Source organism: Ipomoea triloba, chromosome 10, assembly GCF_003576645.1.
Source record: "Ipomoea triloba cultivar NCNSP0323 chromosome 10, ASM357664v1".
NCBI classification, from domain to species: domain Eukaryota; kingdom Viridiplantae; phylum Streptophyta; class Magnoliopsida; order Solanales; family Convolvulaceae; genus Ipomoea; species Ipomoea triloba.
The window spans coordinates 20,320,055-20,347,364 of NC_044925.1; the positions used below are offsets into that span (position 1 = coordinate 20,320,055).

At 31.4% G+C, this 27,310-nt stretch overlaps 2 protein-coding genes across 5 annotated transcripts; both read left to right on the forward strand.

The window, feature by feature from the left end:
- Window positions 1-7,141: 7,141 nt before the first annotated feature.
- LOC116032769 (uncharacterized protein At3g17950-like) lies at window positions 7,142-8,313 on the forward strand. Its single transcript, XM_031275482.1, has 2 exons — window positions 7,142-7,504; window positions 7,603-8,313. The coding sequence occupies exons 1-2, from the start codon at window positions 7,421-7,423 to the stop codon at window positions 8,146-8,148; spliced, it is 630 nt and encodes a 209-aa protein (XP_031131342.1). The 5' UTR covers window positions 7,142-7,420; the 3' UTR covers window positions 8,149-8,313.
- A 13,654-nt stretch (window positions 8,314-21,967) lies between these two features.
- LOC116031771 (serine/threonine-protein kinase 11-interacting protein-like) lies at window positions 21,968-27,289 on the forward strand. 4 transcript variants are annotated; one of them, XR_004100661.1, is made up of 6 exons: window positions 21,968-22,501; window positions 22,735-22,995; window positions 23,240-23,482; window positions 23,635-23,784; window positions 23,886-25,340; window positions 27,012-27,289. XR_004100661.1 is itself a non-coding variant. In XM_031274074.1 (6 exons), the coding sequence occupies exons 1-6, from the start codon at window positions 22,061-22,063 to the stop codon at window positions 24,729-24,731; spliced, it is 1,851 nt and encodes a 616-aa protein (XP_031129934.1). In that variant the 5' UTR covers window positions 21,968-22,060; the 3' UTR covers window positions 24,732-25,553. The 4 variants fall into 4 exon arrangements, 3 of the variants coding, with proteins under 3 accessions (XP_031129934.1, XP_031129933.1, XP_031129935.1); XM_031274074.1 differs by lacking the exon at window positions 27,012-27,289 and having other exon boundaries at window positions 23,886-24,214; window positions 24,305-25,553; XM_031274073.1 differs by lacking the exon at window positions 27,012-27,289 and having other exon boundaries at window positions 23,886-25,553.
- Window positions 27,290-27,310: the final 21 nt, after the last annotated feature.

The following is a 27,310-nucleotide window of genomic DNA, read 5'->3' on the forward strand; positions in this document are numbered from 1 at the left end:
GATAACTGAACTTAAAATGTGTACAATCGAACCATCAAACAAGCATAATATGTGTAATTGGGATATTTTTATAATTTCTTTTAATGTAATTTAAGTTGAAAACATTTCATTCTTTCATCCCAACTAGTATGAAAGAGGAAAGGGCAATTCTTAGTGCATATCGATCATGTAAGTAACATGATTGGATTCTACTGAAAAGAATTATAAAAATGTCTCAATAATGCAATTGCACATATTTTACTTGTTTAATGATTTAATTACACAATTTTAAATGCAACGACTCAATTGCACAAAAACAATAAGTTCAGTAGCCTATTTGACAGCTTTTCAAAATCTTATGGAGAGGTTAAGTGACATTCTGAAAAATTACATAATTTGAACCAAACATGATCATGAATATTATTATTCTCAAGCAAAATATAATATTAGTTATTTTATTATCTTGAACTAAACACCATTGATGAAAGTACATTTATTTAAATGAAAAAATATTAAACCTAGTCGGTAAAAAGGGTAAACTAATCTATATTGTTCATAAGTTATCAGATCAATTAGAATATTGTGGTTATTAAGTCAACAATTGATAAATTTAGTTAGAAGTGTTCCATCTATAAACATTTTGTAAATTATTAAAACATGGTGTGACATTGATATCTACAAATAGATCATTGTCAACCTAAAAAAAAATTAGAGATTAAAATACCATGTAAAATAATACTTGAAATAAAAATCAATCTCTTAGGCTACCTACTCCATATCGGAGATTAGACTTTACCAATGGGGCAAGCCATCTGTAGCACATGCACATGCAAATGCACATGGTGTTACAATTATATATACCCGACGGAGTATGTAATTGCCTGGACTGAACTACATTTGAAGCTTCAGCGTTAAGATATATATTTTTGTCTCCAAAGAAAAAGACTAATTGGAATCATACAAGAAACTTCATCAAATTAAACATATATATAAATTTTAACCAATATAATATTTGAACTACACATGTCATATTCAACTGCAGTTTCTTTTGGTTTGGACTACTTCAACCCATAATTTTATGATCATGTATGTTTTTTCCTAGTTATCTTAATTAGAGTTTATCTAATCTTTATATTATGAAGCACAATATTAAGATATAGCCTACCCTGTTGTTTGTTTAATCTTTTGAAATAGATCGATTTTTATTATTATAACGGTTAACTATTTCGTCTCTCACTAAAAGACCTTGTAGTCTAGTGACACCCGGTGTCCCGAAAAATACTCATTCACGTTGAGAAAGTAGCTGTGCACAGATACTACATTGTAACAGATTTAGTAGTACTACAAAAAAAAAAAAAACTAAACTATTTTGTCTCTCTCTTTTTATGTTTTTATATGTGATGTAGTTGAGATATTTATATAAGTGAGTTTTAATTATGCTCACTGTAACGAGATTTTTTTTTATCCTTATTTATTTTTCACGAAATGGCTATCACGGTTGATACTAGATTACTAGTACTAGTCAATTAATGGCACCTACTGATTTTCCTATCAAACTTACATCATCCAACTTCTCTGTAGGGAGGCATCAAGTCCAATCAACTTTGATCAAATATGACCTCCTTGGTTATATTGATGATTCTATTAAGGAGCTGAGCAACCTAAATCTATCGATACTGCATGCAATGAACCTTAGGTTCCTGTGCCATGTGATTTAGTATCGTGAATACCATATCATTATAAGCGCACTACTTGAGAGTTGCTTCTGCATTATATTATTCAATTAACCTCCTATTTCCTCTACTAAAAACTCTTTTGATGTATGGCAGAGGCTTATGGCAAGCTATGCTAGTAGCCAGTACTTCATAATAAGGTCGAGTCATTTTCCTCAAAACTAAGCTTGTCATGAATCCTAGAGGTACTCCTTATATTGTCAAGTACCTCAATGATATGAAGCTTATAGTTGATGATATAGCGTTGGTGCAAAGCCTCGAAGCCGACTTGGTTGTACATATATTAAATCAATTAGGTGGGGATTTCAACCCCATTATCTCATCAGTACGTAGTTTATGTTACGTTTGAGAAAACTCAATCTCATTATCGGAGTTAGGTGACGACATTCTTCAAGATCATGAGCAGCTGCTTAAAGAAGTTGATGATGTGCAACAAACATTGTTGGCTACCGCCAATGTTATGCAACATAGTTCTCCTAATCCTCAAACTGATCATAATCATGACCAAGGAGGGTTATCAAATACTTACAAGTCTTGTGAAAATTCTAATGGTAATAACTATCATCAACCTTGGCATAACGGTAATGGAAATAGGTCTAGTGTTATTTCCATATTTTGCAACTATTTGAGACATGAGGCAAAGTTCTGTTGCAATAAGCAGATCTCACAAGAAGTAGAACTTGGAATTGTGATTATCAAGTTAACTGTTCAATCAACTTAGTTGGGTTGTTCAAGTTTTAGAATATTGATTCCATTTTCTATGTGAAAATCTGAATGGAATAAAAAAAAAAACATAGGTAATTTCATAAGCTAAACTATGTGCAGTGGGTTATGATACCCAGCTAGCAGTCCAACTTTCGCTGATGGGCAGGTGTTATTTAATTAATTCTTAGCTTTAATATTTTGAAATGCTGCAATGATTTCACCATCAATAAATCACTTGGGTGCATAAATGACACACAATTTTTAAGATCCCACCATCTATAAATCACTTTGCTTTGTTATATGAGTTACAATCATGAATATCATTAGAAGAATATGAGAATGCATTATTTGCACAAATTAAATGCTGAAAATATATCAAAAAAAGTTATAGAGAATGGGGCAAAATCAGATTATCGGCGTATCTCTTTCACTTATATCGGGGAGAGGGCTAAGCTAAAGGGAGTCAATAATGCACACTACTTTCAATTTGATTTGCCCAACCAAAAAAATACTTGAAGACTCGACAAATTTTCCAACTTAGAGGAATCAATCCTAAAATTTTGTTTCTATGAAACTGCAATTATACTAAGCTTTTTGCATTTGACATAACAGAGGGGATTGAACCAAAAATATTGTTGCTATTAAGCAGAAGCCACCATTTATCGTGATGGAATCAGTTGAAGAGGCAAGCAGTATAGGCCAATGTAATGTAATAGGAATCAACGATTTTGGTTGGTGAGACTCGATCAATTAATTGTTATCACACCCTCGTCTCCTACGTTTGCTTCAATACTCCACAAGATTAATGAAGCCACAACAGATGCTGGCCAATTAGATGCAGTTGGTGACTTCAGCATCAAAAAATCAATTTCAAGCTTGAATGAGATTGACAATTGCATAGATTCTAATGGAGGATTTGTTCTGAATAACTCAAAATAGGTTACTAACGGCCACCGCAACTATATATACCAATAGCCATCAAGTTTAATCGTGTCGATCAAAATCGTGAATATAATGAGGGCAACTTTAACAAAGTTGGCAGGGGTTAAGTTGGTTAGACGATTAACTTGGTAATTACAATATTACAAATTCGATTCACAATATGAAAAGTGTATTAATTTTTTTAATTTGAGCTAATCAGTTACGAGTAAGCTTCGACATTTTTCACTTCATTCGATGTTTGATGGGTCAAAGCAATACATTGTCCGGTCTGGAAAGCTGGTCATCAATAGATAACCGACAAGTTCATATGTTGAATGCCACCATTCATGCCTCTATGGAAGAAGAATATAAAAGAAAATAAGTGATAGCGATATGATGTATAGTGAAGCTAAACGTACTCCAATTCCAGCATGATTGTTTTGCTTTAAATTTAAGTCCCACCTTAAAAAGAAACTACACTTGAAAAGGCAAATATTCCCTCCTCCAAACAGCACATAAAACAAGTTTTCTACTCTAATCTAACTCACATCTTCATTCTTGTCCGTACAAGCTAGATATAATGAATATTATTTATACATGTTTTAAGTAGATATTTGCTGCCAAAGATCTTGTGGTCAAGCGGCATAGTTGTGACCCTCCAAGTAAGAGATCACAGGTCTATACTACACTGTAATAGAGTCAATAGTACTTAAAATAAAAATAGAAACTAATTAATTCATTGCAATTGTAAATAAAATTCATTACAGATTGAATTATGTTGTTTCTTTTGTCCTAAAATAATAATTTTGTTCAATTATATTTATTGGGAAAAGGGTCAAATAAGCTCAACTCCTAAATTTTACCTGAAAAGTCAATTAGGCACCTAAACTTTTAAAAAGTGCAATCACAACATTTAATATGTTATATTGAAGCAATGAAGTCCAAAAACTCATAAATAACCTACTATTACATGTCATTAGGGTTTCGGTGTCAATTTTATACTCCGACGACAATTCAGCGGGCAGCGACTGTTGTACCGTCACTGGTCGTTATCTACCGGCAAAAGGGCAACCAACTGGCCGCCTTCCCTGGCAGAAGGGTGACCAATTGGCTGCCTTCCCCGGCAGAAGGCGACCAGTTGGTTGCCTTCCATGAAGAAGGCGAATTGGTCGCCTTCTCTGGTAGATGGCGACCCGTCGCTAGCCACCGGATTGTCGTCGAAGATGATAAAATTGATGTAGGAACTCTAATGACTTGTAATAGAAGGTCATTTACTGGATTTTGGACTTGATTGCTTTAATATGACATGTTAAAGGTGTAATTGCACTTTTTAAAAAAATTTAGGAGCTTAAATGACTTTACAGGTAAATTTTAGGAGCTTATTTGACCATTTTTATTATTATAATTTCTATTTTGGAAAATATAAATCATTTTTTACAAGTTTTTGTTTTTTACTCAAAATAGTTTTCTATTTGGAAAATAGGTCAGATACGGGCATATATTCTACACTGATAATTTTTTTTGAAATTATTTTTATTTCTATTTGTGTATTAAAACTTTTTCAGGTGGGACCTGCTAGGCTGCTATTTTGGATAATAGAAATGTAGAATTGGAAAATGGGAAAAATAAAATGAAAAGATGGAGTGGAAAAAGTCAAAATCTTTTTCTAAACTAAATCGGCACAGAGGCTTTTACGGAGTATTGTTTTAATACCATTTTTAGAAAGCATGTTTATAATAAATGAGATAATAAATTTTCTCAATTGGAAAGAGTAAAGTATTAGGGTGTTTGATTCAACCAAGGATTTTAAACTCTATTATTAGATTTGAACTCAATTACCTTTATTATTTTTGTGTGTTTATGAATGTTATTCAAATAGTCTTTCGTATATGTGTTTATTGATTTTAATTCTTGTCCACTAATAACCAGAAAATCTATTTTTACTAAAATCCATTCCAATTACTAAGCATTCAATTAAATCGATTCATTTTTTTTTTATTGATTCAGCCATTCAGTGCCACCCCGTTTTTTAGAATTAGAACTCTTCGAGGGAGTCTTTATCCGAGAAGGAGAGAGTGATCGAATAGTCAAAAGTAACAGATTATAAATATGTTGAAATTTTTCTACATTGATTGGAATCCAACCTCTCCTACTTGTTTGATTTTGATTTCAATTATGATATCCCACCACTTATAAAAACTATCTCAATTGAGTTCACAATTCTTTTTTCCCCAATCAATTCAAGCTATTGAATACTTTATCTAATCAGCTCCATTTTTTTTATAGTGACTTTTAAAATTGTAAGTTTTTAATTTATAAAATATAAATTTTACTTTTATAAATGCATAAATAAATTACAATTTAATAATTATACAAATAACTATCTCAATTGGTTTCACAATTCATTTTGCCCAATCAATTCAATCTTATTGAATACTTTATCTAATCAGCTCCATTTTTTATAGTGACTTTTAAAATTGTAAGTTTATAATTTATAAAATATAAATTTTAGTTTTATAAATGCATAAATAAATTACAATTTAATAATTATACAAATATTTAATAAAAATATAATTTTATAATTTGAAAAATATAAATTCCGTAGTATAATGTATTGACTTGAAATCCTTTTAAAGAATTACTCCGTATTAAGTTAAATATTTTAATAGATTAAAATGAATTGTGATGGGTTGAGGTTTTAAAAAACGTGAGATGGGCTAGTGTGGTCCATAATCTAATGTGGACGAGTTATACTACAGTACTACATGTTACTTAGTGATTTGGCGGGTGATTGATAAGCAATTTTTTTTTTTTCATGTGGATAAATTAGAAGTGTTTATATCAAAATTTTCAAGTCGCTTAGTTGCAAGGAAGGAATTAAGGAGAGGGGTGGTAATTATAATTCCAATAAATGAATGAATTGTAAATTTACAATTACCTCCAAGCAAACAAGGAAAATTTAAAAATTAAGGAATTATGCCGGAAATGAATTGAAAGTTTCATATACCGAATATTGAGTTTGAAAGTAAAAGTTAGTAGTAGAAAATGCGAGCACACATAATATTTTTCAATGTGAACTAACAAAACACGAGACACATTTGAACTTGGGTCAGGTTAACATGACACGTCACGACACACTTGTCATTACCAATTGACTATAATGCCATTTTGACCTATAATAATTGACTTTATTATTTTCATGTTTAATATTCACATGGACTTTATTTTTTCACTGTTCAATTTTCTTTTTAAAATTTACTTTTAGCGCTTAGATTTTTGTTTTTTCAAATCCACCTTTTAACTTAAAAAAAGTGCCAAAAATCATACAAATTTTTAAATTCTTACTAAATTTCACTCCGGTGTAGTATGTATATGCCTTTTAAACTAAAAACGAAATATTTGATTTTAGTGTTGGGGCAACATCAATCAAATTTATTGTACGATTAACTTGATAACTACAAAGTTTTGAGTTTAATTCCTAGTAAAAATAATCTATTGACATTCTTGGTTTGAACTGTCTATAAACAACCTAAGTTGATTTACCTCATTTTGTGATCCTTGTTTTCGTTCTCACCGAAGATAATAATAATATTAAGTATCACAAATGAAATTAAATGTTCAAAAGTAAAATAAACTCAATAATAGTAAAACACAAAAGAGTGGTGCTACATACGGTCTAAGTTGGTTATGGGTGAAATTAAAAACTAAATTTTGAAGAAAAATATTATTTTTTTTAGATTATGTTTTTCAGCTAAACTAATTTTGAGATTCTCCCCATACTTATATGGGTCGATATTGTTTTACAATTTCCTCCAGAATTCCCTCTCTCTCTCTCTCTCTCTCTCTCACTCACCAGTGAAGTATGATTGCGTAGTGCGGCCTTTCCCTTAACCCAATCCCACGTTTAGCTGGACCGCCATTCATGAAAACTCACTCTCTTACTCCAAACCCCCTTCCCACATCTTTCCTGTGAATCACCGCTTAATTTTCCACCTATCTTATCCTTCTCTTTCGCTAAATTCTTCTCCAATTTTCACCTCTCAATTTTGCAATTTTCAAAAAAAAAAAATTAAAAAATAGCAATGTTAGATCCAGCCAATGATCTGCTTCCGCCGCCTTCATCTCCCACCATTTCTTCAATTTCTTCCTCCGATCTCGATACTGAGGTGTGGAATTGTATACTGTTGTTTGAATTTCTGTTTATTAGCTTGTATTTTGATGTTTTTGTGGAGTAAATTTGAATGTGATGTGTGTGTTTGTGCAGTCTACTGGTTCGTTTTTCCATGATCGGAGTATTACCTTGGGGACGTTGATGGGAGTCACATTTCCCGCGCTGGCGTTCAGAGCTCCGTCGCAGTCTCAGCAACGGCAGGGCGCGGCGGAGGCTGCTGGAGGCGACGGCGGCGCCAGGAGGAGGAGTAAGAAGAAGAGTAGTAGAGTGGCGGCCGTCGCGGCCGCGGAGGAGGAGATGCATCGGCGCTGGCGGCGGCGGAGGTGGTGGAGGTTTTGCAGGGACGACGGCGACTCCAAGCCGGCCTCGCTGGGGGAGTTCCTCGAGGTGGAGCGGAGATTCGGAGACGTAGCGTTTTACGGCGGCGGTGCCGCGGCGGCGGAGATTGAGGGCGTCGTGATGGAGGCGCAGCCGAGGAATGAACGGGCGCTGTTCGCCGACGGGAGAGTGTTGCCTCCGCCGGAAGCGGATGAGGAATCGACGGGCGGCGAAGCAGGGAGCGGCGGCGGCGGCTTGTGCCGATTCTCGGTGGTTTCGCTTTCGGGGATTTGCACTGGTGGTGCGGGATGCGTAGGATGATTAGCTTTTTGTTTTTAAACACTTTTTTGCTTTCATCTTTAATGATTCACCCCATCTGCTACTTTGATTTGATATGAACTGTGATTATGATTATGGCCATTAAGTACCGTATTTATGGCCTTCTCAAATCTGAATGAATGCCAATACCCAAATACATTATTATCATTTCCGCCTCATCAGTCATCACTTCACTCATAAATCATAATCTTCACTCACTTATTAAGGATTGTTTAATAAACTAATTTTTTTTGACAATAATTTAATAAACTAATTAAGAAAAAAAAAAGGAAAAAAGAAATAATTAATAAAAATTTGAAAATCGAAAAAATATGTGCAGTAGGTATAATATAGGAATTTGTATATTTAATTGTGCTATTTATATGCATTAACTATTTTTTTGAGTTAATTCCATTTTTAGTCTTAGATTTATAGGTGACAATCCACTTTTAGTTTTTTATTATTATTATTATTATTATTTTTTATTATTAGAACATCCACATTTGGTCCTAGTATTATTTTGGCATGACCATTTTTGGTCCTTCGTCAACAAAATTGTTAAAATGTCGTTAAATACAAAGATATTTTGATCATTTTTATACAAAGTGAGTTGACCCCGCTATATTTTTATGTTTATTTTTTTGAAAAAATCTATAATTAAACGAAATGCCTTTGTATTTAACAATATTTTAACAATTTTATTGACGAAGGACCAAAAATGGTCATGCCACAATAATACTAGGACCAAATGTGGATGTTTTGATAAAAAAAAAGGACTAAAACTGGATTGTCACCTATAAATCTAGGACCAAAAATGGAATTAACTCATTTTTTTTTTAGTGTTTTTCTTCTTAAGATTATTTTCTAATATTAATTAGATTTTAGTGAATTGATTGATTTTATCGTGATATAAATTAAAATGAAGTCATACGGTAATGTCACACAAAAACTATTACATTATATAGGTGTGTTTAATTGTAAGACTGTCTATTGTGAATTCAAATATATTCTCTTTCACCAATGGAGGATTTCACTATGTATTTGATGTATAACCGAATACATGGTCGGTTTTTAGATTTGTGTGGCCTCGTTTTTATAAATAAATGAGGCTCTACTAAAAGTATAAGCTCGATATATAAAATCAAAACGTAAAATATATGATTGTTCACGATCAAATAGAAATGATTTCTCAGCGGAGTCTTATGTGAAGTCATTAGATTATTAGAATAGGAGTCATTGGATTGGACTAGCCTTTATATAAGTTTCCCTCACTAACTTCCTGCTTCGAATGAATTTTCATCTTCAATTTGTACTTATGATTTTGAATTCACTATTGGTCTATGCAAAACTTTCAAATTATTTGCTTCACATTGAGAAACCATTGGAAACTCATTATTCTGTATTCAAGAGACACTAGAAATAAGAAGAATCTGATTAGTAAAATTGTTTTCTCCTTCTTCTTCCTCAATTTTGTTTTCACTTGATTCCTTTTTCTCTTCTTCTTCTCTCAATTTTACGGAGAAAGTCTATGCATTTTTACTTCATTGCACAAAGAGCTCTTATTTATTCTCACAACACCTAACATCTTTACCTAAGTGTCATGATTTCACAAATATAATGTGAGTGGTAGAAAGGAAAGGAATGACACCGGCCACATAGCACATCGTCCTCATGCCTTCCTATGGTAAAATATATAAAAGCTTTCCTATATATCGACTATTCAACCTCAATTCCTTCACAATCACTTATATGTTGCAATGTGTAGGGATTCAAATGCTTCACTATTGGTATCTTTCGAAAACTGACAATGTCTGTGTTCACCAAATTAGAATGCATACCCTCATTATTCATAAATAATGTAGCTACATGTAACATCATGCAACTTGCACCTTCCTTGAAAGATATCTTCTCATTGTTCTACTTCATCAAGAACCACTTGAGTACTAAGTATTATTTTACTCACAAGAACTCAGACACTATTTATAGAAACTTTCTAAAAATAGAAAGTAGAGAAATAGAAATTAACATAGAAGAGAACGAAAAATAAAAACTAACTCTATAAACTATAACCATGGGTAGTGGTTATTAGGTTTAAGTTGTAGGGTATGGTTGAATTCATGGCTTGGGTTCATATAGGGTGGTAAGTTTGTTAGAATTTTAGGAAATTTTTTCAGAACAAAAAACTTGGGGTAGGGTTTTTAATTGATGGGATGGGGGTGAGGGCTTTTTTTTTTTTTTTTTTNTAGGGGTATTTTGGTAAAATCATTTATTTTATTTATTTATTATTTTATTAATTATCCATCCTATAATATTATTATGGTAATATATGATAATGATAATATGATAATATGGTAATATTATTAATATTAATGGGTGATGGGTGATGGGTGATTGGTGATATATAATTGGTAATTGATAATTGATAATATGGTATATGGTATTATTCTTAATATTAATATATTAATATATAATATATTAATATATACTAATATTAATTAATTAATTGGTGATTGGTGATTAGTGATATGATAATCTATCTATATATCTATATATATTTATATAATTGACATGTAATTAACTATATTAGAATGACAAAATTATATAATATTGTAGTAAAAGTTTTACATGTCAATCATCTATATTTACATAAAATTAAAATTAATTATACTTTCCTTTTGAAAAATCTTTCATATTATGTTTATCCTCCATTATATAATGATGAGAAATGACTCTTCTCTCATAACGTACCAATATCTGTGCTCTCACTATTAGTTAGAGATCTATAATCTGTAATTCTACGAAGTCGAAGATCGAACTTTAACACGCGTAGAATTGTTATGGTATGCGGTATGATTTAATTTTTAGTTGATTCATTCTGCATGTTGGAGATCCTTATGGTGTAGTCTGCATTCCATAGAGTATTTTGTAGTACTGTGATTTAGTTTGATTTTAACAGTTCAATATGCTTTAATTTTTGCTGATAAGGTTTCAAGTAGCTAGGTCAATTTTGCCATGGGCGTATCACGTATGTAAAATTACAATTTTCAGAGCGATTGTAGTGAATAATCAAATGTTTTCTATAATTATATGTTTTAATCACATTACTTTGATTGGTAATTTCTAATGGAAAACATTGTATTGTAACTTTGTATTACAAGATTTTGAATGATAATACCTTATTTAACTATCCATCTTTTTAGTTGTACTGTGCAAAATAACTAGCAATCTACGGATGCTCATCTATATATTGTAGAATTTGCAATCTTGATCTTCCCCATTTACGGATGCTTATGTAATTTGGTAAAAATGGTGGTTACTATACTTGAATAAATCCTCAATTATTCATTCCAATTGTTCGTTTTACCATTCCAGTTCTTCATTTTATAAAAAATGGTGCATTGGAAGCTAAACATGGGTCATTGTATCATTGATTATTGATTCCAATTATTATTAATTTTTATCATTAATTGCACAATACTAATTCACACTTATTAGTTAAAAAATGGTGATTACTATACTTGAATAAATGAAATAATAATATTAAATTTTGTAACCTCGATTTAAAATTTATTATGTTAATAATAATAATAATAATAATAATAATAATACTCCGTAGTAATAATAATCTAAAATTCTTAATATAATTTTCCTAATAATAATATAATAATAATAATAATAATCCATAACTCTTAATATAAGTTTGTAACTAAATTTGCCTATTAAATCTGTTTATAAAGGTAATTATAAATATAGAATTGAGAAATTCCTATGATATTTTATTTAATTGATATTATTCCTAATATATTTTATCTAAAAGGCTTCCTTCCTTTTTTATAACATTGTTCCATATGTTAATCCGTTTAATATGCTAATCTATATAGGTAATTACCATATACTATTTACCATCTAAATAATCCGTGGTAATTACACTATATTTAACATCTAAATTTATTATGGTCATTAAACATAGAGATTTCATTCTTACGATAATTTTATATATTTTTACTTCAGATAATGTCAATTACCTGTGCATTTCATTTGATTACTTTTGAATAAAATCTTAAAAATTATGACAACTAATGAATTAATATTGTTGTTCGTAATATAAATTTTATCAAATCAGTTAACGAAATTGATAATACACATATTACATCCATAATTAGAGGAGATTAACAAAATTATGATAATTATTTCAATTCACGTATTATTATGCTAATTCACATATTATTACGTCCATACAATTATGTAAATTATTTCAATTCACAGATTATTACACATATAAAATTATGCTAATGGTTACTTTGGAATAAAATCTTAATAATTATGGTCATTGAGAAATTAGTTCAAACATTATACTTTTATTAAACAGTTTTTTATACTTGCCGTAATTTTATCTAATCAATTAAAGAAATTAATGGTACACATATTACGGACATAATTAAAGAAAAATTAAACATACACATATATATTACGGAGAAAATTAAAGAAAATTAAACATACACATATTACGTCCATAATTAAACGAAATTAAAAGATACATTATTTTTTAATTATAATATATACTCCTTAATTACCATACTTATTCATAATACATGGACGTCATAATTAGCATAATATTAATCTATACTATGTATAAAAACATAAGAATAGTAAAGGCATATTTTAAATTTTAAAAAATAGTAAAGGTAAATTAAAAATAGAATGAAAATATTTCAATAATAATATTCTACATCATTAATTAATAATAGAATAGAAATTAGGTAAAAATACCAGTGGATCTATTATTCTAATTGACTAATTAACTGAAAATAAAAAAAAATCGACTAAAAATGAATCTGATGTTACTAATTGATTAAATATATAAAAGGAAATGAATATTAATAATTGACTGTAAATAAAAAAAATATCCATAATTAACTAAAATGAAAAAGGAAATGGTCATATCATTGCAATTTAATTAAAAAAGGAAAACATTCTACATCATAAATAATAAAGGCATATTATAAACAATATTAAAGATAAATTAAAAAAGGAACGGAAATTAAAAATGAAACGGAAATATTTCAATAATAATATTCTAAATCATCAATTAAAAATGGAACGAAAATTAGGTAAATATTACTACGTATTTCTTTTCATTTTTCCTAGATAAGGTTGCCTGATATTAATTTACACATAACAATCGGCACTAATAATAAAAAAAATTAAAAAAATAGAAGAACTGCCGGAGACGTCTGTTTTTTTTTTAAATTATTATTATTATTATTATTTAATTATTTTAATTAAAATTATTTAAAAAGTTTATTTTAAAATTTGTAACCACCATGTCATCACAATTGTAGGTAAACATGTCAATTTGGACTTCTTTTTTTTTTTTTTGAAAACATGTCAATTTGTACTTAATTGCATGAGTTTATATAGTTCAGGAATCCAATTGCATTCTTTTTGAGTTCGATGGCCTAATTACAGTTTTGTGTGTAGTTCAGTGGTTTATTTGACCATTATTCCGAGAAAAATGATATTACTAATTGATTTAAAATATAAAAAGATCGTAGTCTATATTTTATACTATATATAAAAGTAAAATCCTCCTGTTTCATTCCCCGCCTAAACCTTTGTAGTCAATTAATGAAATATTTTATTGGTCAAATAATTAATAAAGCTTATTTGTTAAGAAAATGTAAAATAGAAATTAACTAATATCTATAAATTGATAATATGTATACTCACGTATCAACACTATTAATAAAAGTAAAATCATTTATCGGGAAAAGAAAAGGATATTACTAATTGACTGAAAATTATTTAAAAACTTTAATAGTTAATTATACTTTCCTTTTGAAAACTCTAAGTTATTTAAACTTTAAAAAAATTAATTGAACATGGGTTGTTAGATTTTTATAATAATCAAAATTAATTCATTCAAATATGGAGGAGGAAGATAAAACTAAATGCAATATGGGGAAAATGAATATACTTAAAGTATAAAAGTATAATTACACATATATTAGTGTAATTGACTAATAATAATTGCCTAATAATTATTATGATAATTAAGTTAAGCATTGGTCGTTGAATTTATTTTTATAATAATTACAATTAATTTATTTCTCATTTTCTCATATTTATTTTAGTAATAATATAATTATATAAGTCATAATATAATTATATAAGTCATATTACTTATAGATCTTTTTAAGATAATTTTAGACAAACAAGTCATATATTATTCAATTAATTGAGTAATATTTTTGTACTAATCTTATAATCAAATAAATGTACACGTTCAATATTAGAATTTTTTATAATTTCATCTTTATTTTTATTATCTCAATATATAATAAAAAAAAATTTATCCACGCCCGGGTAATTGGACAATTATTTGTTCTAATTCAAAGGAAAACATCAGAAAACATAATCGATCCAATCAATTTCATCAATTGCGCTATATAATATTCGATGTTATAATATATATAATTGTATATTGATCCAAATATTCTTTAAATATTATAACAAATCCATTCCGTGCAACGCACGGGCGAAAATACTAGTTATATTATAAATATAATAACTAAATAATATAATAGGAAATAAAAAAGATAAAAAAAAAAAGTACACAAATCAGATTTACCATGCTTTTTCTCCCACTTTTTCATTCTCTCACCTCTTGCTAATTTAGCAATTTCTCTCTCCTATTGAAATACACATGGCATTAAATAATAATAAATAAAAAAAACTCTCTCTTGCCACATAGATTAAAAAGGGGGAGATTGACAGAGTTGAGGACAAGTAGGGGTGGGAATAGGCCAGGTCCCTTGTAGGGGCCTATGTTCAGGCCTAATTAAAGCCTAGTTAGGCCTAGCTCGTTTAGTAGAAAGACCAGGCTTGAGCCAATTTCAAAAGTTTATTAAGCTAAACAGGCCAGACCTATATATACCAGGCTCGGCCTTCAAGCCTACAGGCCTGGCCTATATATATATATTTACAATACAATCCCAAGTATATATAATTAACAAACTCTAACCCTCCACCTCCAAAATCTCATTCTAAATTATGATTCAACTATAAACATTGCTGCTAATCCTGTTGTATGCATTCTTATTGTTTAATTTTTTTTATTAACTGTTCTTACTTTCATAATATTTAATGAAATATCGCAACTTAATTATGTGAGTTGATTGTTTATTATTTATGATATTATATAGGATAACAAATAATAATACAATTGAACTTAGGTATTTTTTACATGTATACTTTAAAAGACTTTAAATTGGAGGCCTTAAATAGGCTCAAAGCCTATTTATGATCTATTTTGAAGCCTTTTTAAAAGCCTATATGTTAAATAAGCTTTTAAAAAGGCTTCAGGCCAGGCTAGGCTAACTGTAGGCTCAGGCTTAAGCCTAAAAAAAAAGTCTACATACAGGCCCAGGCCCAGGCTCAGGCTTTAGATTTCCATAGCAAGCTCAGGCTTAAATTTTTAAAACTCAGCTCGGCCTAGCCTATTTCCACCCCTAAGGACAACCTTAGAACCAATCATTATTGTGTGGACCATGGTCTACATAGCTGTGTGGACCATGCTATCAAATAATGCACATTCAATATAAAAATAATGTACATTCAGTATAAAAATAATGTACATTATATTCAAGGGATATATAATGTACATTCAGTACAAAAATAATGTACATTTAATACATTAAAAATATACATTTTATTATGATCCACACAGCTGTGTGGACCATAATTTGCCCCTTAGAACACTAGTCACTGACCAAATAATTGACAAAGGGATAGGGTTCACAGTGCTGTCAACTGTGGCCAAGTAATTGATAATGGGATTACAAATTTAAAATAAGAGAAGTCAAAGATATTTGAAATTTGAATTGATTACTTTTCTTACAAAATAAATCTAATCAATCAACACAATCAATAATGCTAATTAAACTCTTACCATAAACACCTAGGGAAACTAATTCAAATTAACACCCAATTATGGAAATTAATTATTACAAACAAGAGCTAAATACAATCTAAGAAATAAGTTCAAACAAAATATAGAAACAAAATGTCCAATCTTATTCTTCACCTTAAAAAAAATCCTATCTCTTTCTTATCAAAATGGTGAATACAGTTTGAAGGGAGATTTTGGCAAAAAGTTGGTGGTGATGTGAATGAAAACAAAACAGACAAGGGAATTGATTTTTGACAAGATTAACGAATACTATAATAAGGAAAAACTGTAAAAATAAGATCAGAACAAATATGAAATCAACGAAAACAAGCAATAAAAGAAAAATATTTTTGTATTTTCTAAGTATATTTCATGGCCACTAACAAAAAAGTAATTGCAAAAAAAGAAAGATAGCAAAGAGTGCGAGGAACAAGAACCTTGCTCTGATGTCAAAAATAATGTGTGTTCGGCGTGATCAACTCAAAACTTTCCTATAGCACTCAATGAAGGATTTTAGGATAATGAGCTTAGAAATTTGAAGTTTTCTCATGCAACCTTTGGGGCAAAATAAATTCTTAAATCTCACAAAGAAATTTATTATTCTCATCTGAAAAGTAACATTTCGATGCTTTCTTTCTTATCACCTCTCATGAAGAAAAGAAGAACAAAAAACACAAACAAATCTTCAATTTTATAATATTTAAGAACCAACTAAGAATGACTGCAAGGCTTCTTATGGTGTTAGAGAATGGAAAAATGCAAAGAAATAAATCTAAAATCAATCCCTAATTAATACAATCATTTCAAAATACCAAATAGGAAATTTTAAGCAAGATTAAAGAAATAAAATCAAAAGTAAGGGGCATGATTCTTTTTTCAATTTATGTTATTTTGACATTCTAGAAGTTTCCAATTAATCTTCAATCAAGTTTGAATTGTGGATGTATTGAACCTAAACATGATTTTGATGGATCATGCCATATTTGAGCTCTCGATATTGTATCTTCTAGAATGACCAATAGACTTTAATTTGGACTTATTGTTTTGCCAGGGTCTTATTAGTTTGAGCACATGAATATGAATATAACTAGCAAACTTATCATTCATTTGGTTAAATCAATTCAATGATTCCACTATGTTGTTATGATAGTATATTTGTTTATAAGTTATTAATGAGGTTTCATTACTGGTGATGAAAATGGAGGAGGAGAGAAGAGATGGCTATGGGTGGTTACATTTTAGAAAGGGATGTGAGATATTTTGGTTGTATGTAGCTGAGAGAATCTCATTTTTTCTCTATTTCTCCTTACATAACAAGTCTAGATGGGTAAAAAAGGCAAATTACTCCTTAGACTTTATATAATATTAAAGTCTGTTTGGAAACTCGAAAAATGACTTCCGAAAGTTAATTTTTAAATTTTTTTCGTGTTTGGATATTCAAGAAAAATAAAGTTATAACACCATTTCAATTTAAGGATTTATTATTATTATTATTTACCTTTTATGGGTATTGTTAAATTTTATTTTTTAATTGCATATATAAAAGTGTAAAATATGTCTATCAATACGTCACAACATCTAGATGTAATAAGGAGATACAACAATGTGAGAACAACATTTAGATGCAATAAAAAGATACAATATAATCTACACCTAGATGCAATAAGGATATACAACAAAAATGTGAGAACAATAAAGTAATAGAGCAAAGTCTTACTAGGGATGGCAACTGGACCAAGGAGTATAATTTTCGTCCTTGTCCCCATGACCCCGCCTAACTCCTTGTCCCATCACCATCCACATCCCCTACAGGGATTAGAAAATTGGCTAAAAAAAACCACTTTATTAGGATGATCATTAAATTTAACAAAACAAAGTATATTTGTCATAAGTCAAACCACCGACCCCTTTTAATGCATATCACAATCATATTAAAGATCATGACACAAGTTCTTACCAACTTCTAACATTGTATTGCTTATAAGATTCGCAACATTAAGCATATTCTCAGCAGATATCTCAATAGTTTCATCATGACATACTCCTCTTTATCTTACTTGCATTGTTTTTTTTTTCCTTCTTCTATCTTTTTGAGGCTCTGGTTGTGTACTCATAAATTTAATATCATTTAAACCAAATAAGGACTTCACGACCCAATGGATAAGCTGCTGGTCTACGGAACCAGAGATTTTGGGTCCAGAGAAGCCCCTCTCCCTCAACTAAGGCGCACCCGAGAGATTTTGGAGGCGGGAGGGTCAATTCGGTATGACTGACTGCACCCGAGAAGACCCTTTACCAGGAACCCGCGTTATATACCCCATAGGGTTACAATGTAATGGAGAGCTCTCGTTTTATTCTTTGAAGACAGAATACAAAGTGAAATTATTTTCTTCCAGAGTTCAAATATTATTCTCTAAGTTATACGGTAGTGTTGGCCATCTAGTCGTAAAACCAACAAGTACATTAACAATTAAGGATAAATTTAGAAATCTCAAGCAAAAATATAAATCTAAACAATCTCAACCATCCATTTGATTTAATAATTTGATCGTCATTTTTTCTACTCATTATAGGCCTAACTGTTTTTGGTTCTTATTAGTGTTAGTGCGTGTGTGTGTGTGTATAGAGAGAGAGAAAGCGAGAGAGAGAAAGAGAGAGAGAGAGAGAAATAATCAAATGAGACTATATTTTTCTGTGAGACCCTTGGTAAATGCACACAAGTTACTACATGATGCACACAGACTAGATTGTGTGTGATTCGCACAATCTACGCTATGTGCATTCGTGTAGTAGCTTGTGTGCATTTATCAAGGGTCTCACGGAAACAAGTGGATGTACTAGAACATTAGCATATATATATATATATATATATATATATAATATATATATATATATACTAAGGATCAAATCAGGACCTATAATTAGGTGAGGATCATGTGGATTTATCTGATCATTTAATTTAAATAATTCAATGGTTGTGATTAATTATATGCAATAGATTTAATTTTTCGCACCTAGTTTGTTGTGCATTCGTTCTCAGTTTGTTGTACATTCGGTCTCAGTTTGTTGTGCATTGATAGTGTGAATGTTGTGCATCTCTCCCACTTTGTTGTGCTGTTGCATTCATAGCCGTTAGATCAGTTCAAATGGATGATCTAGATTAGTCCACAAGGTCCTCACCTGATCCGGAACATATATATATATATATGTATATATATATATATATATATGGATGAGTTCGGGTGTAAGGATGCTCCCAGGTGCGGTCATGCGGTTAGATATGAGTCGTTGATCTAGTTTGATCAACGACTCAAATCAATTAAAATTAAAAAAAAAAACGCATGTCTGAAAGAAAGAAGCATAAGTTAAAAATGGCGTACACAGACTAGATTGTGTGTTATGGATCTAGTAGCAGTTGGTCGTGACAATGGATCAACAGTAGCAGGTAGACCAGACAACTCAACTGGAGGCAGCACCGGCATCCCCCATAAAGCTGACACACCCCAAGGGACCGACTGATGAATAGAATAAGTCTACAAAACAAACTTAGTAGCAAATGGAAAAACGACCTCATCAAACTAGACATGCCTGTAGACAACATTTTCTTTTCCAGAAAACAGACTTAGTAGCAAATGTGTTATTTTCTAGAAAACATTTTCTTTTTTAGTGATTGGTTGCTTTCCATAGAACTGTCTTGATGTGTTTGGAAAATGAGTAGAATTATTTTTAATTTTAAATATACAATGGTTTTAGTATTGTTGTTGTTGTTGTTGTTGTTGTTATTAAAAACTCACTATCAAAATCTCTACCCAATATTCTCCCAGCAGCAGAGGCGCAAACGTTAGCTCCAGTAGAGACGTAAAGCAGACAACAGTCCAGGTCCAGCTAAGTTTCGTTATCTCCATCGATTTGCTTCGTCCATGTCCGCAATCTCTGCTTCGTCGTCTTCCTCTAATCTCTGTTTTGTTACCACCATCAACCATCTCTGCTTCGTCGTTGTCGTCAGCCATCTCTGCTTTGTTGCGTCCTCTAATCTTTGGCCGTCACCACCATCGATCTGCTTCGTGACGAATAGCAACAACTTGGCCATATATGGGGTGCGACGATGGCTGGCAGCGAAGGCGACATCGGTTTGCTGGCAAGGTTAGGGAGAAGAAGAACGAAGACTTGGCTTAGGAAAATGACTTCTCCCCCCCCCCCCAAAAAAAGGGAGATGTTTTCTGGAAAAACGTTGATATTTTCTCTTCGACTCATACTTGTTTTTCGTACCTTAGTTTTCTTTCATTTGCCAAACATGGGAAGCCCGGAAAATGATTTCAGAAATCATTTTCTGGGTATCCAAACACAACCTAAGACACCGAACTATTCAATATGTAAAAAAAAATAAAAATTGAATTCATCGAAATTGAGATAAAAAAAAAAGTATAATATAATATTTTTTCCCTTTTTATTTTTCTAATAAAATTAAAAAAATTTCTGACCAAAAATACAATTAGTATTCAGAAAATAACATTTTTGGTTCATGAATTGTTTTATTTTTAAAAATTTGGTCACTCACCTAAGCTTAATTGTTTATAATGTTGCACTTTTAGTCTCTAGTGTTATACAATTGTCAAACTACATTAACATATGAGGTTATTTTTATCGTTTAGAATCAATATTTATTGTTAAAAATGATGTTAACATGGTGAAAATTAAAAGTTTAACCACAACAGAGGTGCTGCTGAATTTCTACTTCAATTTGGATCATAATCCGTGTTCATCCCAAATATTAATCGTCGTGTTCTCTTCGTGGTGGGTTTAGGTTAGAAATAATAATTTCTTAACATTGATTTATATAATAAAGATTGTAATTCCATAAGGGACTCACGGTGATGAATAGTGATGTATGAAGGCGGAATTATTGGGTGAAATTCCCTCCCTCTCATTCTGTTAAAATTTAAGTTTATAAGGTTAAAAGATATATAATGGAAATAGGATATAGGTTTTCCTAAAAGGAGGTTTCACAATCCTAAGGGATTTCTATTTCTAAAAGAGGTTTCTCATTCCTCTTGAAAGAGAGTTCTCATCACATCTATAAATACCTAGGAAAACTCTAGGGATCATATGGTTTTCTGACCATAAGGTTTTTAGTCTATGAGTTTTCTAGTTTCCATATTATCACAGATCAGAGAGGTGAAACAAGTAAGTGTTTATCCTTATTCTTGTTTTAATTAAAGATCCATAGTTAATTGATTTCGTTTACATGCGGTTCATTATTATTTATGCTTCCGCATTCAAATTATAAGCACACAAGGCTTTAATTAACAGTTTATTCACTGGTATGGAAATTGTAGCTTTTAACAGTTTATTCCCTAGAAGGTCAAGCTATTGCCTTTATTTTGTGAAGGTGTAGCAGTAAGTTCATCAAGTTGTGTTATATCATCGATCGTTGAATTCAATCACTTTGAGGAGACCACCCCCAACTTCAACTCCAATTTTTTCTTGATAAGTTGTGGCCTTAGATGCATTTTTCTTCTTTTTAACTCTTTTCTTGAGATGAAGTTCAATATCATTAATTAAAAAAAAATATCAAGACCGAAAATAATCATGCTATAATATATATAATACCAAGACCAACATAAATGTTCTACAAAAAGAATTAAATATATAAATTTAGGGAAAAAAATCAATTAACTCTATTTTTTTTTTTTTAGAATTCAATTAACTCTATTTTTAAAGATGAAAATATTAGAAAGATTAGAAAGATTCGGTTGGGAAATTTACGTATAGCTGTTATCAACACGTCATGATAGCCCCACTCATGCAGCCAGGTGTCTCCTGGAATAATGCTTCGCTTAATCTCACCTCAGTCCTCGCTCACGTCGTCTCCCATGGCGGTTCTCTCTCCCGAGAAACTAATAGATTATATGCATTTGGAGATCCGAATCCATATTTAAAGGTCTGAAATCTGAATTGACAGCGATGGCGATAGTGACCGGAGACTGGTATCTGGACGCACTGGTGAAGTTCGTCGAGAGCCATGCGGAGCTGTTGATTGAAGGGACGTTAGTGCTCAAACTCAACCCTGTCGGTCTCCACTACGTGCACTCCAGGCTCGAGGCGCTGGCGGAGTTAGAAAGCTTGCTCGCCGGTGCTCCGGTGGATTACTTCCGTGCCTACGTCTCGGACCTAGGTGACCACCGCGCTCTCGAGCAGCTCCGTCGGATTCTCTGCCACCTAACATCGCTTAAGGTTTTCTCCGTGCTGCCGCCACCGGCCAGGGATCCCTCGCCTCTGTCGCTGCTGCCTTTTACCAGGCTTAAGGTTCTGGAGCTAAGAGGATGTGATCTCTCCACCTCCGCCGCTAAAGGACTTCTCCAACTCAGGCAATCTTTGGAGAAATTGATTTGTCATAATTCAACTGTGAGTTCCGACGTATCAATTTTCTTTTTTCCTTTTTGATTGGTTTGGTCTCGATTGAAGAATCAATAATTGTGCTGCACTATTCACATTACATTTTCTTAGAAGAGATAACTACTGAACAAACCGAATGCTGAATATAAATAAAAAGAAATCTAATGTTACCATCCATTTGTTCTCCATACTCTGTTTATAGACTTCACGTTGTAATTCTCCTTTTAATGGAATTGGCTTAGGATGCATTACGGCATGTATTTGCGAGTAGAATAGCTGATATAAAGGATTCTCCACAATGGAATCGATTGTGGTTTGTTTCATGTGCTTGCAATGGTTTGCTTCTCATGGATGAATCCTTACAGCTCCTTCCCGCTGTCGAAACACTTGATTTGAGCAGGAACAAGTTTTCTAGAGTGGATAATCTTCGAAAGTGCACCAGATTGAAGCATCTAGACATAGGGTTTAATCACCTCAGAACTGTTGCAGCATTTAGTAGTGAGGTAAGGCACAGCCTGCTAATGGAAAAGTTAGAGTTAAATTATTGCAAAAATCATTATATTTTATTAGCATGACTTGCTCATTGATGTTCGTATATTACTAGAATCTTTTATGCTGATGAATTAAACTGGATCTGGGTAGAAAATATACGAGTACGTCATTTGTTATGTTTAATTGTAGTACAGTTGCTTCTAGTTAGTGTGGGGTAGAATATTTTAAACCAATAGATAGGATTGCTCTATGCAGGTTTCATCTCATATTGTTAAGCTTGTTTTGAGGAATAACGCTTTGACTACATTGCGTGGGATTGAGAATTTGAAGTCACTTGAGGGGCTTGATCTATCCAACAATATAATCTCTAATTTCTTTGAGATAGAAATCCTTGGTGGACTGTCATCTCTGCAAAATTTATGGTTACAAGGAAATCCACTTTGTTGTGCAAGATGGTACAGAGCCCAAGTGCTCAGCTTTTTTACTTATCCAGACAAAGTAAGTTGTCCCACTCTCAAAGAGTCTGTTCAATTTTGGTTTTTTGTTTCATCTATTTTAATTTCTAATGTAAAATTAGATTAATTACTTGAGTGTTAGCTATTTTAGTATGAACTTAGACTTCTTTCCTTTATTTTGCTTGTATGTATTAGTTGAAACTAGATGAAAAGAAACACACAAAAAGTGATATATGGAAGAGGCAAATACTTATTGCCAGGAGGCAGAGACGCCCTGCTAGTTTTGGATTTTATTCACCAGCAAGAGATGATGCTGAACCAGAAGGAATCATCAACACAAAAAAAGTATCCTCTTATGCTAACCAGCAGTTTACATTACCTAAGTTAATTTTTTTTCCTCATGTGCCGTTAGTAACATTGGATTTCCTTTCATATAAAATTCCCAGAAAAAGGTACCCCGATTTGTAAGCATTAACGATGCAGAAGAAAGTACATGCCTGTATTCAGATGATGATTCAGTCTCTTTTGTTAATGAGATTCATAACAAAGAGAAGAATGCCATTTCATATGAAGAATCTGGAATTGTAGATTTAATGAATAGGATTGAATTTATTAAGAAAGAAAATAATGGTCTATGGTTGCAGGAGTTCAAAGATTGGATAGATTGTGACAGTTGTGTTGTGGGTGTTAATAGTAAAGGGACTAATTTTAAAGCGGAGAGAGGTAAAGAAAGGAAAGGAAAGATGAGAGGCAAGCAGAATGATGAGAGTTCAAGGTATGTATCCAACTCTGTTCAATTTTCTGGAGAAGATGGCAATATGGAAGTTCTAGATTCTGATACTTTCTTTGCTGAAACTTCCCTTAGTTTCAGTGAAAAAAAGTACACTGATCAGATAAGCGAAACAGAGTCAAAGATTTTTGTGGGTCATGTTGATGGGAACTTTAACAGTATGAAAAGCACCAGAAATAACCAGGAGAATGTCAAAATTTTAAATGATGAAGTGCTTCATTCTGGACATGCTAGAATCTCTCCTTTTGATTCTTCTGAATTCTCCTCTTTGGATAACAGTTTCACGACTATACCTTCATTTAGTACTACTTTGGATGCTAGCCATGGATCACCTCCTCATTATAAGGAGGATATTTTGTATCAACGCCACAACTTAGAAGAAGAGTTTCTACAGCTATCTTCAGAGCCATTCTTTGTAGCATCATCTGATACCGATACAAGTTCCAGTAAAGATGATTCTGTTCAATATGGAGAATTCATATCTCCAAAGATCAATTTTTAGTTGAGGATATCTCAGATATGAGTGTGCATGGATTAAATTTTTCCTGCAAAATGTTCCATAAATGATGCGATTATGAAAGTTTGCCTTTGAGCCAAATTCCAAGCAGACCTCATCCAGCTGTATTGAGGTTCAACAAACAGATAGATCCTCAATCTATCCGAGGAAACTAATGCAAGAAGACAAGATGGAGCAAGTAATAAAATCCAAATAAAAATCCATTAGAGATGGTGAAGATGGGATTTATTCTGTAAGCAATTTCCAGAAACTTGCTATTGGAGATAACTTGTCAAAGGACTACAATAAAAGAGGTGGAAACGATGGAAATGAAAAATCAAACAGAGATGGTGAAGAATGGGATTTATTCTATTGGGAAATTACAGAAAGTTGTTGTGGACATATAACTTGTCAAAGTGCTATGATCAAAGTGCATGCAAATCATGGAAATAAAACTCTGTTTCAGAACAAAAATTATTATTATGGTGGGACAAAAAAAAAATAAATTCAGGATTACTTCAGGACAAATGTAACAGAAGTAAGGATTAATGAAATCATTCGGAAATAAAGGATGTGCCATTATTTGCTCCAGGAACAGTCTAGGTGCATAGACAGGTAATGCTTCAACTACAACACTTTCTTTAGAATATTTAACATTAATGATCAAAATGATGTGCATGTTTTAAGAGTAAAGTGAAGTTAATGGAGCATTCTTCTTAAAGTTTTGAATATGTAAAATTTCGCAGTTTATTATGGCATGTATATTTGAAACAGTTGTCACAGTAATATATGGCTTTAATCCCTGCTTAAAATTTACTTTTGGTAGCATTGGCTATGTTATCACATGCATTTTAGTATTTATCCGTGTACTGTATCAATCACTCATACAGGTTTGGTAATTCAACCCAATGATCATTTTATGCCTGTTTCTAAATGATTCAAATCTTTACTAAGTTTATTTAGGCCACGTTTTACATGTATTTCTAAATCTTACTCTCTTTCAAATCTTTACTCTCTTTCAAATCTTTACTAAGTTTATTTAGGCCGCGCTTTCCTACATGTATTCCTAAATCTTACTCTCTTAACTTTACTCTCTGATGCAAATCTTACTCTCTTAACTTTACTCTCTGATGCGGCGGGTTCTGATAAGTTATTTTTTTTTCATGTGGATTCCAATAAAAGTGTCTACATCAAGATTTTGATTTTGTATGTGAGAGTAAAAGTTGGGAGTATAAAGTTGGAGTACAAATATTATTTTCCATTTAGGCTCGTTTACATTAAGTTTGTACTGTTGACATAAACGTATATATAGAAATTTCTTTTTTATTTTTTAGTTCTTTTTTTTTTTAGAATGTCCCATGAATCCTTATTCGTAAAACATGTTGAATTTTCCCATAAATATTACATTTTCTTTATATGTAATAAATAATTTATTCATGGTTAGAATTACACTCATGAGATGATCTAAAATGAGAGTCACACTAAAAATTTAATTTGTAGTTAATTAATTCAAGAATAATCACACTAAAAATTTAATTTGTAGTTAATTAATTCAAGTATATTTAATTTCTATATAATCGAACTAAGGGTGCGTTTGGAAAGCAGGAAAATGACTTCTGGAAAATGTTTTCTGGAAAATGAGTTATTTTCTGAAAAATGACATCATTTTCCGTGTTTGGATGTACTCTGAAAAACTGTCTTTGGGTGTTTGGTTCATTTTCCGGAAAATGATTGGAAAATTGGTAGAAATGTATAATTATATAATTTTATTATTTTCTTTAAAATATAAAAATATATAAACTAATAATATTTATTATAAATAAATATATAAAAATTAAAAAAATTTAAAAAAAAAAAAAAAAAAAAAAAGGCCGCTGCTCTGGTTTCTATGAATACAGTGGAGCAATGATTTCAATTCTCTGACACAACTTGGTTCTACATAATCTTCAATTCTGTCATATATTAGTTTGCCTGATGCTAATAGAGAATCGAAGTTTTAAACAATGCTGAGGGAGGGACGGCTTCCGTCCCTCCATGTTGCGCGCTGCATTTTCCATTCCGGAAAATGACTTCCAGAAGTCATTTTCCGTGGTCAACGGAAAACATTTTCCGTTGACCACATTTTTTGGGTGTTGCCAAACACCAAAATCCCGGAAAATGATTTCCAGAAATCATTTTCTGAGTAACCAAACACACCCTAAATGATTGCTAGGAAGCAACCTTTGCTTCTACTTTATATTTACTATCACTGCCTCACAGGTCTCTTGCTTCTGTGTTTATGTTCAGAGCAATAGACTATTTGTCTCTAAATAACTGACCACTAAGAGGAAAAAGGCGTTTCACAGATGGAGTAGCAAGCAGCAAAGAGAAGCAAGTCTCTGGTCTCTTGACATGGCTCTCAAAGATACTAGTAACGAAATGCACTACAATAATATAAATAAGGATCTAAAACAAGACCCAAGTACCATGTAACCGTTTTTTTAACAAGATGGAATAAACTAATTTCTAACGACATTAAACAGAAATACATAAATTAATGTAAATAAAAATTATTGTACACTATATAATGATAATTTATGGAACAC

Excerpts from the sequence above, each read along its gene's own strand:
- LOC116032769 (XM_031275482.1), top strand. The coding sequence starts at position 7,421 with ATGTTAGATCCAGCCAATGATCTGCTTCCGCCGCCTTCATCTCCCACC. Across the intron at positions 7,505-7,602 it reads CCTCCGATCTCGATACTGAG|TCTACTGGTTCGTTTTTCCA; the intron begins GTGTGGAATTGT and ends GTGTTTGTGCAG.
- LOC116031771 (XM_031274073.1), top strand. The coding sequence starts at position 22,061 with ATGGCGATAGTGACCGGAGACTGGTATCTGGACGCACTGGTGAAGTTC. Across the intron at positions 22,502-22,734 it reads TGATTTGTCATAATTCAACT|GATGCATTACGGCATGTATT; the intron begins GTGAGTTCCGAC and ends GAATTGGCTTAG. Across the intron at positions 22,996-23,239 it reads TTGCAGCATTTAGTAGTGAG|GTTTCATCTCATATTGTTAA; the intron begins GTAAGGCACAGC and ends TGCTCTATGCAG.